This window comes from Corylus avellana, chromosome ca3 (genome assembly GCF_901000735.1).
Source record: "Corylus avellana chromosome ca3, CavTom2PMs-1.0".
NCBI classification, from domain to species: Eukaryota; Viridiplantae; Streptophyta; class Magnoliopsida; order Fagales; family Betulaceae; genus Corylus; species Corylus avellana.
Genome location: NC_081543.1, coordinates 39430765 through 39448950, shown reverse-complemented (window position 1 = coordinate 39448950; position 18186 = coordinate 39430765). Strand labels below are relative to the sequence as shown.

At 35.4% G+C, this 18186-nt stretch overlaps 2 protein-coding genes across 7 annotated transcripts; both read right to left on the bottom strand.

Moving 5' to 3' along the window:
* Positions 1-347: 347 nt before the first annotated feature.
* On the bottom strand, positions 348-7379 carry LOC132173872 (probable amino acid permease 7). Of its 3 annotated transcripts, none has more exons than XM_059585535.1 (8): positions 5605-5692; positions 3529-3644; positions 3205-3438; positions 2978-3071; positions 2532-2746; positions 1621-1754; positions 1266-1493; positions 348-1104 (listed from the first exon to the last, which is right to left on the bottom strand). In XM_059585535.1, exons 2-8 carry the CDS (start codon positions 3599-3601, stop codon positions 703-705), a joined length of 1380 nt encoding a protein of 459 aa, XP_059441518.1. In that variant the 5' UTR covers positions 3602-3644; positions 5605-5692; the 3' UTR covers positions 348-702. The 3 variants fall into 3 exon arrangements, with proteins under 3 accessions (XP_059441518.1, XP_059441517.1, XP_059441516.1); XM_059585534.1 differs by lacking the exon at positions 5605-5692 and adding an exon at positions 3821-4851; XM_059585533.1 differs by lacking the exons at positions 2978-3071; positions 3205-3438; positions 3529-3644 and adding exons at positions 5994-6230; positions 7017-7379 and having other exon boundaries at positions 5605-5698.
* Positions 7380-8567: 1188 nt separating this feature from the next.
* On the bottom strand, positions 8568-16743 carry LOC132173860 (vacuolar cation/proton exchanger 2-like). Of its 4 annotated transcripts, none has more exons than XM_059585508.1 (15): positions 16437-16741; positions 16273-16312; positions 15773-15927; positions 15234-15500; positions 15083-15150; positions 14962-14990; positions 14060-14256; positions 13746-13958; positions 11926-12060; positions 11176-11292; positions 10991-11044; positions 10134-10250; positions 9166-9259; positions 8967-9013; positions 8568-8835 (listed from the first exon to the last, which is right to left on the bottom strand). In XM_059585508.1, the coding sequence occupies exons 3-14, from the start codon at positions 15815-15817 to the stop codon at positions 8991-8993; spliced, it is 1359 nt and encodes a 452-aa protein (XP_059441491.1). In that variant the 5' UTR covers positions 15818-15927; positions 16273-16312; positions 16437-16741; the 3' UTR covers positions 8568-8835; positions 8967-8990. The 4 variants fall into 4 exon arrangements, 3 of the variants coding, with proteins under 3 accessions (XP_059441491.1, XP_059441490.1, XP_059441492.1); XM_059585507.1 differs by having other exon boundaries at positions 8568-9013; positions 16437-16512; positions 16626-16739; XR_009439352.1 differs by lacking the exons at positions 8568-8835; positions 8967-9013 and adding an exon at positions 9777-9887 and having other exon boundaries at positions 9170-9259.
* Between the last annotated feature and the right edge of the window lie 1443 nt (positions 16744-18186).

Below are 18186 nucleotides of genomic sequence, written 5' to 3'. Positions count from 1 at the left end.
GTTGGATAACTATCTCATAAATTCCTAATACAACAAGCCGTCTTCTTTGGGCATAATGGTTTGCCAAATTCTAGTAAGACAGGATCCGGATTCCTCGCTACTCGGCGGCAAATAAATATGATCCACTACGACATGTTACTAAGAAACTGCACGGTGACATATCGGCACCAGTCAGAGCGTGACTGCGTCACTACCAATTAAAAAAAAAAATTACCAAAAAATAGTAAAAATTGTACTCAAGACGTTTTACTCTGATATGATGTTAAATTACTATTTATTTTAAAAACTCATATAAATTTGAAGGAGGCTGTTTTGGTTTTTGCAACACACCAAAACAGAGAGCAGAGTGTATCAATATATTTATTGACTATAGTTACAATTTATGAGTGTATACAGTATACGTTGATTACAATATAAATTACTGCTCTAATCAAATTGTACAATCTGATAATTAAGCAACCAATTCAAAATAAGCATAATCAGAGTAGATCAGATAGGCTGAAAACTGAAAGTTAGGTAACTGAACTCTTGATAACAGAGAAAAAGTTTCATCTCTTCTTGTCTGATCTTCATTCGAGTTGTCCACCTTGCTGTTCAAGCTTTCCATCGTGTCCCTCTTCTTGTCCAAACTTGTTGACACTATAACATAACGTATGTATACATTGTTTTCTCCCAATTCATTTTGGGAATTACATGTATCCCTCAGCTCAACTTGGCGCTTATAAGTCCTTCAAGTGAACCGATCAAACCCAAAACAGTCACAACAAAGCAAACCAAGCTAAATGTCCTAAGAACAATCCATTTCTTTGTCCAAGCCCCTATTTTCTTTTGTACAAAGTACATTTCCACAGGGAAATAAATGGTCAAAGGCCAAAAGTTCAAGGCCCCTAAGAGTCCCAAGACTTGGTTGAAGTAAGGGAACAGCATTGCAATTATAGTGGTTGATATGACATATGCAGTTCGGAAACATAGCCTGAGAAGATTCCACTTGAATCCCGGCAACAGTGGGAGTTTGAAGGTGTAGAAATTATTTACAAACCCACTGTTTGGAAATTTCTTGGTAAACCATCTTTCAGCAAATGCAAATACGGGCTGAGAATAGATCTGTGAGATAAAACGTGTGAAGAAGAGCGTAAATATTAGAATATTAATTAAATGATTAAATCAAATTATTTTTTATCAACTTAAGTTTTTGTGATAAGTAGTGATTTATCATGGTATTAGGGCAAAAGGAAAATAATTTTGTAGACTTGGGTTAGTAGTACCTGATATCCTCCCACCAAATGGAGAACAATGCAAGCATTAGCAAGGTCAATGAGCCAGTAAGGTTCATAGAAACCAAATCCAGTCAATAGGTTTCCTGGAGTAGCATTCCCAAAGGCTGCATATCCAAAGCATCCACAGCAGAGGTAGAAGAAGGTTGTGATAAAGATGGCAGCCATCGAGGCCTTCTTCATGGTCCGGTTTTCTGCAGGTGGGGACCTCAAAGTGTCCTTCGTTTAACAAATGTCAACACAGTTCATTTTAGATACTTGAATGAAATTAATTTCTCACTAACTGCTTGAAATTCTCTGTTGCTTTTGGTCATAATTTGGTTTATTGAAAGACTGCGATCCATACCTGTATCTCAAGAACAATAATTGAGTATGGATAGGCGAATGCAATGTCCCCAAGTGCTTGAAAGGCTAACCATAATTTATCAGCAATATTAGTAGTTGGGACTCCTGAAATGCTCCCCATAATCGTTCCATTTTCTGCAATGACAAACACAAGATTTTTAATTTCATAAATGACAAGGCAACTGTGTTTCCTACCCTCCATCTGGCTGTTCGAAATGCTTTCCTTGATGAAACCAGATAGTTTGCATGATGCTCATTTCAGCTTCAGGGGCGGCACTGGAATTTTAGGTGTGGGACTAATAAAAAAAAAAAAAGCAATCTATCCCATAAACCAAATGATATAGAGAAAATTTTAAAATTTTTGGGGGCTACTGCACCCCAAAGGTTACATATAATTCCGCCCATGCTCATTTCAGTTGAAACTATTGTTTTTGCGAGTTTAGAGCGACAAGAAAATATAAAATTCAAAGAAGTTGCGATTTTTATTCTTTTCATAAATTATATCAGTGTTAAAGTATTAATTAAATTATTAAAATTATTTCCTATAAGCTTATTTTGTTTGGATAATTAATGATTTAACATGTTATCAGAGTAAAAATTTTGAGTTCAAACCTTGATTTTACATTTTATCCCAAATTTCAATTAAATATATTCAGCGTATTAGACCTCACTTATTGAGTTTGAGCCCGTACGTAAGAAAATTATTAAAATATTAATTAAATGATTAAATTCATAATTTTTTATAACTTATCCTTTTGGGATGACTAGATGAAGTACTATAGCTTTTAGTGAATGAGAGAGACAACTTTTCTTTCTATTGTATAAAGTGGTAAGTCATAAGTGATCAATGAGTTGTAGCTGTAGAAAAAATGGGTGTCTCTAAATTGACAGATGGAAAATTCAGAGCTATACCTATTACTTTTGCAACGCCAAGTCCGAATCCGATAAAAGAGTAGGTAAAGGACATGAGCGCAGCAACGATCGAAAGCCATTCCATGTTATGGAAATCAGGAATCTGTGACATGACAATCTGAATAAGTCCAAACAGAAGCATGTAAAAAGTATCCCCATATGTACATGCAGCTTGGTGCCCTTCTCTGTGGTAACAGTTTGATCTCTGAATTGCTCTGCGTGCGTTAATATGTCAACCAAAGAAAAATAAAAGCATTACAATGAAGAAACTCTCAAACTTGAAATAAAGTAGGGAAGGAGAAAGAAAAGAAAGAGAAGCTAATGAAATGGGCATTTGCTAAAGAAAAAAAAGAAAACAGAAGAAGAAAAGATAAATTGAGAGATGGCGCAGAGAAAAATTCCCAAGACACATAATTCTATTTCTTCTCTATTCGCAGGGTAAGTACCTCATACTGGTTGCTGTAGTGATTACATAAACAATACCAGTCCCATATAAGCTGAAATATTGCAGGAAACCACAAAACCACGTATGTTTTTTTCCTGAACTTCACTAAACCAGATCAGGGGGCATATATATATATATATAAAAGTAGCAGTCTTTATAAAGAATGTCCCAAGTAGTTGAAGATCAGGTAGAAGTTCTAAAAGAATAAAAGGGGTCGGGTTATACTACCAAGATTCACTCTAACAGCATCCATATAAGAGTAGTTTCGTGTTCCGGTTATGGAATCAGGACACCTGTAACAATCGGAAAGGAGGAATGCAGAAATATAGGTGATAATTGCAAAACAGAGCAAGGAAGCTGGCCCTGCTATCCATCCTAACTGTGCAGTACTCCATGCCAGAGACAGAACTCCAGCTCCAATAACAGCAGTAATGATATGAGCGACGCAACTCCGTAAGGTTCCTGAGGATTTGAGTTGCCCACACGCATTGAGTTCCAAGACGAATTGAAAGTAAAGGAATCAGGGAATGGGTACTGGAAAAAGCTTTTTACCAGTTCTTTTCGGATGCCCATCGTCATCACAGGAACCATTATTAGCTACTTGGAAAGAGTGTTCGACAGCCATAATGTTTATTTTCAACTCAAAACAAGCCCATTGAGTTTGCTACCTGTATGCCCAATATATATATAAAAGGCCTAAGACACCAAACACTATGCCACACCCCAATATAAAAGGCCTAAAAGACCGCAAAACACCATGCCACACATACAGCAATGCAATTAAAAAAAAAAAAACCCACTCATGCATGCTTGTGACTGCTGAAGTCGGATCGATGTTGCTTACCTAAGGAGGAGACCGGTTTAGGTGTAAACTGTAAAGCATAGGTCTTCTAGAGTGAATAACTAGCCAACTATATCAGCACTGGAAGATGAAGATATATCTAACATATAGTCTCATGTAGACTCTAAACAATAATTGAGGAATCGGCTGCCGTGTTCATCACGGCCTTTTCACTTCCCCCTTTGTTACTTTCTCCCTACTTTATTCTGAAGAAAAGAGTAGCATGACTTAACCTTTCAGGGCCACAGGCGAGTGGGTGAGTGGTTACTGGTCAGCCTTCTTCTTTGTCAAAGAACTTGGTTAAAAGCAAGGATAAATTTTGTCATTTGCAGTTGAAAGTAGGGTGGCGGCGTGTAGATATAAGATTATATATTCATTTAATTTAGATCTCTTAATCTCAAGTCGCTAATTTCATGTCAAGTTTACAAGTCGTATCAAAAATTGTCATTGGTGTATCCAATTCAAATCATGTTCAAGTATAAATATAAGATTATACAAGTAAATTCTAACACATCTTTTTTAATTAAACGGGTTAGATCCTTGAACCTTAACATTTAATTTCTTGTTGAGTTCGTATTAAGTACGTAAATCGAATTAAAAATTAGTGGCCCTGATTGAAAGCAGCCAAATGGAGAATGACTGGGGAACCAAAAAGAGAAAGAAAACTACGTCCATTTTCTAAAGGAAGTCTGATACCGATTTAATCACAATTATTCACACAGCCAATAGCCATCAATGCTAAAAGGTACGTCTCAAACTCTCAATCCTGTATGGTAAACTCTTGTTGCTGAGTTTCTTTCCTCAAAGTACCTAACATGACCTTTCTTGTCATTTACAATTTGAGAAACTTTGGAATTGGGCGGTAGCTGGAATCTTATCATCTCCAACTAAATTAAGGAGATGGAATGACTGATGAGCCAACAGTAAGCGTTATGATGTGAAATCTAATCTATCCCAAAATGAAATGGTTATTTTTTATTTAACTTGAAATGAAAATATCTTGTTCTATTTATAAGTTCTTTACAAACTATAGTTACAGTTTAATCCACTTGTAAATAATTTAACTTATTTGTTAAATTTTGTTGTTTTAATTTTTTCACCATTAAGATATTATTTGGTGAGTTTGTAAGAATAACTGCATAAACTATGTAGAGCAACCTCTATAACCCACAAAGTATATAAACTTGTGATTTTAATTTAATTTTTTCTATTATTTCACGCTAATACTGCTGAAGTAACCCCTTTTTTCTTTTTCACCCCGGATCACATGACTCAAAATTGATGGGAAACTGAAAGCATGGTGACAAAATCTTTATTTGCTTAGGGCCCATGCTCAATATTCCGGTATTCCCTTCATATTACTTTATTTCCTATCCTAAATTACCTGGCTTTTGGTAAGAGGAACAAAAATGGTGCTTTTATTGGGCCAAGACCCAAGAAAATGATATTGCAAAGACCCAATAAAAAATACAGTTTGGGAGTTTTTCGCCCCAAGTCCATAGAGATATCTAAGTAGTAAGTAGGCTAGTTGTTTGGATTTTGGACCAACAGGTATACCATCAAGTCAATGCAACAACTTACGAGTGCCTTTCTATAGAGTGGTTGGAAAACAATGGCCACCATTAAGAGTCAGGATGCGTTTACTTATTTTTTATTTCCTTCGACTCAATTTATCTATTAAACGATATGAATTATTTAGCATAGTAAATTGAGTTAAAGGAATTTTTTTTAGAGAAAACTTTCTTTTGAATAAAGAATATAAAGAGAAAAATGTTCATGACAAATACCTTATGCTGCTAGCAGACGTAATGATATAAGCAATTCCAGTCCCATATAAGCTCTCATTCACAATTACTCCGCACACCTTTTGGTTCTTATCTCCTAAAATTTCAACACGTATGGGATGTGAGATAAGAGAGATAAAGATCTCCAATAATCCAAACAACAAATTACTGAAAATTCGGATAAAAGCTTTGAAAATGGAGTATTCTTTGATTTTTTGTTAAATGCATGGGTCCACTTTTTTTTTTAATTAAGTTCAACATGGAAGACAAGTATAGCTACCCAGTATGGCAAAATAATGCTAGCTGTGTCTGCGTCATTGATTGATGGGCGAGAGATGTGATGTGATGACAAAAAATAAATTAATTAGAAAAAATGGGATTGAATCTCTCACCCAAATACAGTTTGACAGCCTCCATATAGGACCTGATTCTAGAGGGGCCATGTTCAGGATCAGGGTATCTATAGCAGTCACACAGAAGGTTTGTGGATACAATGGTTATGCCTGCAAACGCAATCATGAGCAGTGGACCTGCAATCCACCCAAGCTGAGCCACGCTCCAAGCAAGAGACAAAACTCCTGCCCCAATCACTCCTGTTATTACATGTGCTATAGCCGTCCACTCGGTCCCTTCACAAAATATATCAATATTAGCCCAAATAATCAATTACACCAAAGCTTAAAACTTTCAAATAAACTCTACTTCATAACTGCTCAAATACTTATGCTGTAAAAAGATACCAATATAACCTCTGGATTTGGCCTACGTGCTGTTAATTAAAATAAATTATAGAAGATCTCTTGTAGTTTTTTCAACATTTCAAATTTAATTTCAAGCTTCAATGTCAACACCATGATTTGTATACTGCGTGTATTATGAAGAGAACTATGCACAATGATAGTGTTTGGACCATTTGTTCTCTCTCTCAAAAATGCCAACTGCCAATCTAACCTACCAAACACTGCCGCAGCAGCCAAGAGTAAAACCACCCAGATTTGTGTAGTGCATTGCCTAATCGTGTGTTCGGACGTGGCATTAGGCAATAAGTCAATAAGGCTGACAGTTGAAGAGAAAGATATTTTATGCCATCTGAATTGTTTTGGTTTGTTTCCAACAATTGAAGAGAGAGATATTTCTTCCTTCACATTTCACCAAACGGCTCTGCTGCTAATATGTAGCAGCAGATAAGGCACGAGCACATGCAACTTCTGTTTCCTAGAACTCGTTGAACAAGAAAAAGAAATTCTCAAACATATGATTTTGGCATCTACCCAGAGACAGGTTCTCAAAACTACATATACCCAAAGCAGAAAAAATGGAAAGCTAGCTGTCGTTTGCTTGTTTATGTTCATGATGATCGAAACATATTGGAAAAAAAAGCGTGAAGAATGAATGAAGATATTTCCTTAAATTACCAGTTCTTTTGCGAGGGTCCTCCTGATGGTCATCAGGTGATGAAGGGCTACTTAGTAAGGGTGCTTGCCGATCTTCTTCTTCACCACCCATTTCTCTTCCTCAACAATTATCAGATTCTACTGCAGTGGGGGGCATGGATCTATCAACCGACCTTATAATATATGTCATGGAAAAGTTGGGCAGCCTTGGTAGCAGTAGCACCAAACTTTCATATAATCAATCACTTGAAAAACAAACACACACCCATCAAACTCAAAGCTCACAAAGGATTGAAAGTAACATGTCCTCAATTGTGATTGGAGAGCTTGGAAAACCCATGTCAAATTTCTTTAAGATCTGAGTCCCACGTTAAGAAAAGTCTTTCAATCCAACCCTCTACCGTTTGAAGTAAAAACAAAAAAAGTCTTATGCTTTCCGTATACGCATCAACCCATGGGTTGAATGTTTGGTGGAAGGTAACTGCTGCTGCTGCATGCCTATCTACGCGCCGTTTATACTTAAGCTCTCCGGAATTTGATTGGAGTTTGCCACAAGAGGTCAACATGAATCTTTGAAGGATTCTCTTTTTAACAGAGAGTCAGAGACGGAATAATGTAGAGGCGTAGGGGGCAACTATTTGAAACTCCTGCATACTATTCTAGGATTGTTTAATCTAACATGTTGGCAATTTTTTAATACTTGCAATACAAATCCAACATAAATTTAACGGGTTGGAGTAATGGGTTATGAGCTGTTTAATTAAATGAATTGGGTTAAAGTTAATCTATATAACCTTATACTCATACTTCGACACGATTCCAATCTCACACGTGAACATGAATTGTGAACCAGTTCTAGTTTTAAGATAAAGCGGGCAAGGGTGTTGCTTTCACACCCAATCTTTGAAATTTACTTTTTATTTTAATTAAATATTTTATATGTTATTAATTGAGAATTTGAACCCCATGAAAACCAAAAGTCACTCGCAAATTCACGGTAAGAAGCCGCAACAAGAAAAAAGCGATGGAACAACCGACACGACACCATCCTTCATTCCTTCTGTGGGCAGCCAACAGATGGAGCTAATATGCCTCATGGTCGTGATTGGTCTGCCCCCACTAATACGACGTTGAGTCACATCCACGTATTCCAAAGTTTTTCCCAATCAAAATCACAATTTTTTGGCAAATATTTTCCGACTAAAAATTACCAAGATCCCACCATGCACATAGAAAATATTGTAGCGTTCATTTGGTAAAGAGTGCTTTTTACTTTTTAATTGTGATAAAACATAAAAATAACAATAATTTTGAGTGCTTTTGTAAGAATTGTGTTAATACTTTCTCTAAAGTGTTGCCAAACGCTTTTTCATTTTCCCTTTCTATTTTTTGTTTTCAAAACAAGAATATTAACCCTAAACATAAAACACTATACCACATCGCAACACTTTTTCAACCAAAAATCAAAAATCAAAAACCAAAAATACCCTCTTAAAAATTAACAAAAAGAGCCAAGGTTATTACGCTCTGGGTTAGACTGCCACCGTAACAATATACCGTTTAAGAGTAAAATGGTAATTAATTGGAACATGTCATTAATTAGAAAATAAAAGAAAGAATATAATGTAAAATTACAATAATGATACAAAACAAAAAAGCATCAGTTTATGGTAATCCTAAAACCAATGCTCTTATCACCAGTCCTGATGGTTTCCATCTGTTTCGAAGATTCCCATTCATGGCGATAAATTTACACCTTCAAATAAGATGGAAATCTTCCTTTTTTTTCTATAATACACTTCTTGTAATCTACGCGAACATGTGGTGTCCAAGCAGAAGGCTGATGAACAGAGAACATAATAGGCAAGATATCGGTTATCTGAATTTACTCAGAAGCACAAGCAGGGAGAAAAGTTGAAAATTGAAATATATACAATACAGCATAAAGGACCGAAGCTGTCGGAGATCAACCTTATGAATCAATGGCTTTATTGACTATGTTCCTACTTGACCACCATCTGCAAAATAACCAATTCAATGCTAATATGGTCACCCCCGACGTCAAGATGAGCTTTATATGGCGTGTTCTTACAATGACAAATGTTCAATTGAAACCAGACTAGGTGAAACTTAAGCAGGAGAAACAGAGAAGCTTTCATTTAAAACTGACCCGCTGAAGAATCTACATGTACAAAGAAACTTGCAGCGACTATCAGATAGCAAAGTATAAGCATTAGTCCTTTAAAGTAATTAGAAGTTCCTTCCTGCAAACAAAACATTGGAAACATATAAGAGAAATTATTAACACAAGCTTGTTCACAGCACACTGGGCAAACAACACAACTTAGAATGCAGGAGGACTTTACAATTTGGCACCATCGACTTTGAATTACAGCCTCTCGTGGCATACATATAATATTTTGGGATTAATTACACTATCCATTTGTTATTGGATCAAATTTGAGTTGCCCACCGGTTGTTTAAAAATTTGCACTTTACACACTTAGGTCACATTCTTTAATTCAAAATTCTCAGGTGCAAATCATGTGCCAGATCCATGAAACTAGGAGCGGCAATTTTTTACATGACCCACGAACTTAGCAGGTTAAGGTTGAAAGATCTGACCCATTAAATTAAATGGGTCAAGTTATAGTTGACATTAGTAGACTTATACATATATCTCGACACGACTTGAACTCGACACACAATGTAAGGTTTGACAATTTTGGCACGGCTCATGAACCCAACACGAAATTAGCTAGATAGAGTTAAGGGTCTGACCCGTTTAATTAAATGGGTCAGGTTATAGTTGATCTATATAGTCTTATATCCATGCCTCAACACGACGCGAACCCGACAATCGAACATGAATTGTCAACCTATATTGCCACCCTACATGAAACACCATAGCAACCTTATCACAATCTAAATACATTGAAGTCGTGTACCAAAAACAAAGACAATTAGATCTCAGGTAGACAACATGCAACTTTAACCAACAGGTTGGCAACTTGAATTCAAACCAAATAACAAGTAATGTATAATTTCCCCTATTATTTAAAATACTTCCTTCTTTGAGAATGGAACATTTTTAGCAAATTATAGAAATTCATTTTTCTTAGTAAGTGAAATGCAAACCTGGAGCAAGAAAGCTACGACCAAGACAGTTATAAAAAGTGTTGCTGTCTCGAAAAGATGAAAGTTTAAGTCCATAGATCGCCCCATAATCCAACCGACAACTACACAAAAAGGAATCTGCAGCAATATAATGACGATTTTAGAAGATTTTAACACCAAAAGAAAAATATTCAACAAAGTCCAACAAGCACAATCGTCAATGCAAAATATCTCATTAATGAATAAGTCATCCAAGCACGAAATGAATTATATAGTAATGCCATTCCAATGATAAGATGGATGCATGAACAACAAAGCATATGAGAACCCGATTATGCTCTAAACTACCGGCAACAAAAAGGCAGAAAAGAATTAGAATATAGTAATGGAATTTTTTGGAGCTAAATAAAGAGAGTAAGACTTGAAATCAATGCCCACCTACATCTTAGGCATGCCTCCATGGTTATACGTATATTTGTCAAGAAGCAAGTGGGTGATCATACACCAATTACTAATATACTTTCAAAAATGAAAGACATTAATTTCAAAAGTACTGAAGAACCAGAATTATCACTTCCTTTCCTCTGAAGTTGCCAGTCCTAAATAAGAGTACCTCTGCTACCATGCAGAAGCGCTAAACATATAACGACTCGTCCATAACATAAGAGATTTTTTTTTTTGATACGTTAACATAAGAGATATTTTAAATAGTTCAAACAACCATACAACTTCCAATGCAATGCAGAAGCACTAAACGTATAATGACTTGTCCATAACAAACAGATATTTTGAATAGTTCAAACAGCCATACAAATTCCAATGCAAGTTAAATCTAAAATGTAAATAGATAACAAAAAATCCATCTGGTTAGCACCTACCCCAAACATCGATATCTGTGTTGATGATCCTATTGCCACTCCTAAGGAAATGTCCTGCAGAGAAACTCAATTTTTTTTTTTTTGGATAAATAAATCATTTCATTGAAAGGTGCAAAGGGGCGCAACTCAAATTATTGCAACCGATTGTAACAAAAATTGTTAGAAGAAAAAGTCCAAAAGCTTACAAGCTTGTCTTTCATGGCAAACATAATAGCACTTGCATGCTCTGCAGCATTCCCTACAATAGGGAGCAAAATAACACTAATAAATGCAATCGGAATATTCCATGCAACAGATGCTCCCTGCAAACCAAAAAGTTCATCAATCAAAGACTAGAAGAGAAGCAAAACGATGTCAGTAGAATAACACTACGAAACTTTCATTCAACTACAATCTTAAATAAGTAATCTATCCAATAGAAACACTAGAAATCCCATCACTTTTAGTCTGAAAAGGCAATGCTTGCAATAACCAATAACAAAGAGATGAGGCAGCAAAGAAAATGAAAGAAGTGAGGGGGGTAGATAGATGATGGTGCTTGATGAGACAGGCTTTCAACAATCCCATCAAGTCATCTAACATTTTGCTCAAGGTTTCATTTGTGAGGGTTTTGACCATTTGAGTAACGTCTACGACTAGCTTTCAACCGTATGAACAACTGCTCCTTTGTCCATACTTGCAACCAGTCAACAGCCCAAACCATGACAGATATGTAACAATCGGTACAATGCCAGCATTTGATATAACCATATAAACATGGCCAGACAAAGTGTAAAGTGCTGTACATAACATGTGTGCTTGAAGAATCTAATTGTAATGCGTCCTAGAAAACCAAAAGAAAATCAATGATATTCTTTAAACCTGCTTGCTCCTTCAAAAAATATGATAATAAATATTTCAAAGAGAGAGAGAAAGCACGAACAAGAAAATATTACCTCTATTGCATTAACTAAATATTCAGATAGGACTGATATCCAAGCAGTCATAATAAAAAGCCAAGTTATTGATTCCCATTTAGAGATCTCTGGAGCTTCATCATCGTCTAAAGCCTCTTCGTTCAGACTCCCTTCCTGAGTTGATGACATGCATCACACCACAAATCAATGAATTGAACATTCCAAGTTTAAGTGTTATAATACAAAATAACAATGAATATAAAGGATACACAAATAAAGTAAGGCCCACTTGGAAAGTCTTAGCAAGTCATGAAGCCAACCAAATGTTGCACTGAAAAGCATACTGACTTATGTAGAAAAACAAAAAGTGACAGTCCACTAGATTAAGATGAGGAACCTGGAATATCCACAACATAAGCATTAAAAGAGGTTTGAGCCATTGATGTTTATAAGGATATGACTGAAAATTCTAACAAGGTAGCCATGCTAATGCAAATCTTCATTCTTGGACTCAAAACTCATGACTTGTCATGAAGATGACACATAAACACCCACACAAACGAACAAAACCAAAAAGAACAAAAAAAAAAAATTAGTCCGGTGTAATGTAGCAGTTTTCTTTATTAAATTTTTTTTTTTTTTATAAGTAATGTTCTATATATCAAAAAAGCGCAAAGCGCCTCTAAGTACACAAGGAAGTATACATAGGTAACCCAACCAAAACCCACACTCAAAACACCCTAAAAAAGGGGAAAAATCCAAATCTAAAACCCACAAAAGCCCAATAACAGCCCTAAAAACCCAAAGCCCCTACTGCACCTCAGGGGGGAAGGAAAATGCATTTTTAGCCCCAAAAAACCCCCGCTGGTTTTGGCACTTAGCCGGAGAAGACCTCCAACTTCTAGCCTCAAAATTTATGGAGCATTCCAAATTTTTGAGCTCCCTCTTTCCCTTAACCTTTGGAGCAGAAACGTCAATTATAAGACTCCCTTATTAGGCAACTCCACAGCCTTTTCAGTTTTTTCATAATTGCATTTTTAATATCCTCTTAAATTTTTTCTATTGTTAATACTCAATCAGTCATAAACCCACAACACGACCACACCCTTCAGCCCATGTTTGCCTGGTAAGCTAATCTAAGGTTTGTTCGCCAATCTCTAAATGAGGGTTAGGGGTTTGAAATTTGTTGAAATTAAATCCTGCTCTCTTAGGAAAATGGCTTTGGCACTATGGGCTTGAGAGAAAGGCTATGTGGAGAGCGGTGGTGGACTCTAAATTTGGAAGTTTCATGGGATGGGTGGTGTCCTAACAAGTCTCTCAGAGCGTTTGGGGTGGGATTATGGAAGAATATTAGAAGGGGGAAATTTCTCAAATCATACCAGACTAGATAGCATACTCTTGGGTGATGCCTAGTAACATCCTAGAGCTTCTTCATTGCTGGAAATTTTAAAGGAGGGGTCACCACAAAGAGGTAATCTGGAAAGCTATTCATGCTCTCTTTAATGTAGAGCATTTGGAGAGAAAGGAATCAGCACGTCTTTGAGGATAGCGAGCTCAATATGCTTTTTCAAATATACTCTATTTTTAGATTTCTTTTGGATTGGTTTACTGTAAATGTTCCTAATTTTGACTCGGAGAATCTGGTAGATTTGATTTGTTTTTTAGATTGAAATACTCTTTAGGTATTCGGCTCTCTTGTATACTTTTCGTGTACGAGGGCTTTGCCCTTTTCTTTCAATGATATTATTATTATTCTTAAAAAATAAAATTAATTAATTAATTAATTAAATAAAATAAAAAATCAGAGATAGATATAGAGAAAGGAAGAGAGATACTGTACAACAGAAAACATAACCAACCTCGTTAAGAGGAACATATTGATTCTTTTGACCCTTTAGCTGGAAAAAAAGGTATGCAGCATAAGCAACAAGCATAATGCAACTACTAAATCTTGAAAGGGCCAATTCTGACTTCCCAGCATGAGCTTCAGTGTGGGTATAATGAAGAACAGCTGGAAATAGGAGGCCCATGACTGCCATCAAGAGCAATCCAGAGCTTACAGCAGCAGTTCCCTGCATGGAAACTTAAATCAGCTTTGTCCAAAAAGACACACAAGACTAAAAATTAGGAAATGTAAAGATAAAACCCCATGGAAAGCTGCTAATAAGTCCACCTTATCAAAGTGCTGGTCCTTCTTATTAAAAACAAGCCCACCACAAAAGAATGCGCATCCAAGCACCAGCAACATGTTTGACAGAATTGAGCCCAATAACGACATCTGAACAACACGTATTAGTCCCCTTTTCAGTGCATAGATTGATATAATCAATTCCGTTGCATTCCCAAAAGTAGCATTTAAAAGGCCTCCAACTGCAAATTCCAATTAACTTTATCAAAAACAAATCCAGATAGAAAACTGATTACCAACCTCTAGATGAAAATAAACAATGAGAATGACACCAATTATGCCAGCAAAAAAAGCCAAATGTTAAGCACATGCATGGATAACAATGTTGGGAGTATTACACATTGGTGCCCTTTATATTGCCAAAGCAAGAATAAAACAATTACGACAGCCGAAGTTGCCCAATACCAATGCCAACCCCTCAATCCTTAAAATTAATATCAATATCCCAAATAAAAAATGCAACTAAAAAAGTAAAACAAAAATGAAAAAAAGAGAATAAATCCCTTACTACCCGTACATTAAATAGTATATTACTCTACATAGACTTTTAGAATGATTGCGGCTGACAAAGAAGAAACAAAGTTCATCTCCTGATCTCTTGATCAAGAATGCATATTAAATCAAAAGTTTACTTTCCAATTAAATCCTTTTCTATTTTTCAAGTCTGATATTCTCAATAAGATCAATAAGAAGGGAGAGGGAAGTCTAATGAACAAATATCTATGGCAGTTGCAAGCAAGACTAGGGAGATACCGTGCAGAAATTGTACGGAACCAATAATTAAGTTTGCAGGATTTTCTAAGTACTGACGTTATAAAGAAAAAAAAAAACCAGAGATAAAAGGTAGAAATTTACTAATTTGAATTCAGATACAACAAAAACTTTACCTGTAGGTCCAGTGTAAAAGGCTAGCTGCCTAAATCACAATGAAAATCATTACATTAGCTACTTAACAATTCATATTCTTTCAAATAAATAAATAAACTAGAAAAAACCATAAATTCTTACTCTGTAGCATAACCTAAACGCTCAGCCAAAGGTGTTATACCCAATAAGCTCAGAACGAAGACCCAACCCTGTAATTTACCAGACAAAAATAAACAAAAACATACTTGAACAATAATACAAATGATTCAAGGCAGGGAGAACAACCACTTACACGATGGCCAGTCATTCCCTCAGCAAGAATTGCTAGTGGCCCAAAGGGCATCAGCAAGTTGAGTTTACTTGAGAAAACCACCTTCTTTATGTTCTCATACACAACATTCCTCAACATGCACATTATATTACTACTAGCTTGCAGACCTCCAGAACACGATCCAATTTCAACCGTATGAGTAGGATGCAACTTCTGAGCATCTACCTCCGGGCTAAAATGACTCTTGTCCATGAACTCATGTACTGATTTTCCGTCTAGTGACCCCATCTGTTAATCGCCAAAAAATTATAAAATTCAAAAAAGAAAACGAGCCCCTTCTTCCTAAACGTTATTACAACAAGGTTTTATTGTATGTCCAAATTAAAATATTTGCTAACCATGCATGAACTAGTCCAGCGACTGGCGCTTTCAATTTCTATGACTATAACCAAATGCATGCAATGATAAACAAGACTACCGTTACAACATTAAGGGATGTAGGATAAAGCTTCCCTCATCAAAAAGAAAAATGAAAATGAAAAATGAAGGTTGAAACTTACTTCAAGTTGAGGGAGAACGCCAACAGTCTGTAACTTATAATCCATCAGTTTCTACTACCAACACGACAATTCTTGCATTTTCATAGGAGGGCATCGCCTACATGATGAAGTGTCCTCAACATCAAAGCAACAAGGTCCCAGAACCTCTTGTGCAGCTGATACCATAAAAAACATCCTCAATTTTAGCGACACAGATTTATCCTAAAATCTCGCCACCCATAAAAAACGTTGACTAAGAACTACATTTATTTGCAAATAACCAAACTTGATTAAGAATTCCTACATGTTGCTCCTGAAATTGTTTTTTCGTACAACATATAAAAAAGAAAAAACCATACCCTCCATCATAGTTTGTGACTTTGTTACAAAAGCAGAAAACCCATAACACTAAAATCTCTAAAACTACGTCAAACTAAAACATACCAACAAACCCACTAAAACTAAAATCACAATCTCTCGGATCTGCTATTTCAAAAAGAAAAAAGAAAAAAAAATCAAACCTTGCTAATTTGAGTTGTCTGATCTGAGATTACCGGTCATCTGCAAATCAAATCAACAACAAAAACAATGAAAAAAAAAAAAAATCTAAGCTTTTCTACACCACAGATAAACTCTCTAACAAAAAAGAAAAACAAAAATTCAAACAACTGATAGACATAGATACATGTAGAACTTGTGCTACTGGATTCTCCGCCTTAATCGTTTGAAGTAGAGAGAAATGCAATAAGCAGTATCTATTGCTGTAACCAAAGAAACCAAAGCAATAAGTATAGCCCCCGATCCGGACTTTGTGATCCACTCGATATTTCTTTGTATGATTATTTCAAAGACTTTGAAAGATGAGACGAAATACTTTTCTTTCCTTTCGTGAGCGCACGAATCCGATTATTCCCCCAAGTCTCTGCCTTATTGCCGACTTGAGCAGTTTCCTAGAGGCTTCCTCAGTGTGGGTGACGATATTTTTTTTTCTTGTATAATTAATATTATTTATTGTTTTTTATTGTTTTAGTTTCTTCTTTGGGTAGAGTGTGCTGTGTCTGTGTGCGTACGAAGATAAGGCTCTATGAGAAGTACGGTGAGATCTATGCCGTTGAAGCATGCGGGATGCGCCTAAATTCTCAGGATTTGTATTTTTTATTTTTATTTTTTCTTTCTAATTATGAGGATTTGAATTGGATTGAAGTTGAAGGAAATAAGTTATGGCAAAGGCGTCGTTTCACCTACTCTTCAACTTCTTCTTTTTTTAATTTAAAAAATAAATAAATAAAAACTTGGGCATTAAAATTTTTTATCATAATCTCCCTTGAAGGCTGATAGAACAAATTAACAATCATGTGGCATTAATAGAATAGATCGATCACAATCAAATTTAATTTCTTGACGAGTGACACGATACATTAGTTTATAAATGCTTATAATAAAAATTAGAACTCATAAATATATCTAGAGATGTAAGAGACTCATAGTTATTCCTCTAACATGAGGAATATTGGTTGTTTCTCTCCAAAAAAAAATGTATTCTTCGTTATTTGAATAAATCTAAAAATAATATCTTATAAAATTATTAATCATTTTTCATTATGATATCTTACGTTAGTGTCTGGTCACCTCACCCCCAATCAAACCTTTTAAGGTAGTCACAGTCATCTATGGCATGCCATGTAATGACTACCGAATTAGAGATGACTCGACCACCTCCATATAATGGTTGAGAGTGGCGTCAACTAGGAGAATGAGCCATGAGGTGTTATTTATGTTTTGTTTTATAAATGCATTTTTAAAAAATTAGTTACAATTTGATTAATCCATTTTAGTTAATCATTCATGTGTTATCACAAAACGAATTAATAAAAGTAGTAATTTTATTACAGTTTATTATTTTCTTAGTAATACTCATTTATAGTCGTTAAATTTTTTATACAATTCACAAACCCAACATAATATAATAATGTTCGAGTTACTACTGGGTCGGCCCATTTAAGTTTATTAATAAACCATAAACGAATCAATCAAGGATCAACCCTAATAACGAGTTGATGGGTCATATGAATAAATTCAAACCCAACAAGCCAACCAAATTACTAGACATAGATATAAATCATCATTTTAGCGTATCAAATGTAGTATAGTATTCCTAACAACACCAATTTGTATTATGAACGTATAGCATCCATCACTCGAAGATTCAATAGACAATAGGCGAGGTCCAATCCTCTCTTGCTTCATTAATAAAAAATAAAGAAGTAAAAAAATTAAGCTTTAATTTCCTCAAACCCAATGTTTGGAATATGTAAAAGGTAAGATGAATTAAGGAGTAATTTTAAAGTAAAAGGAAGAAATTAATTATATGATTCGAATAGAATGTTGTAAAGGCTGAAAGGCTACTCAAAAGGTATTGTGAAGGCGGCTTGTCG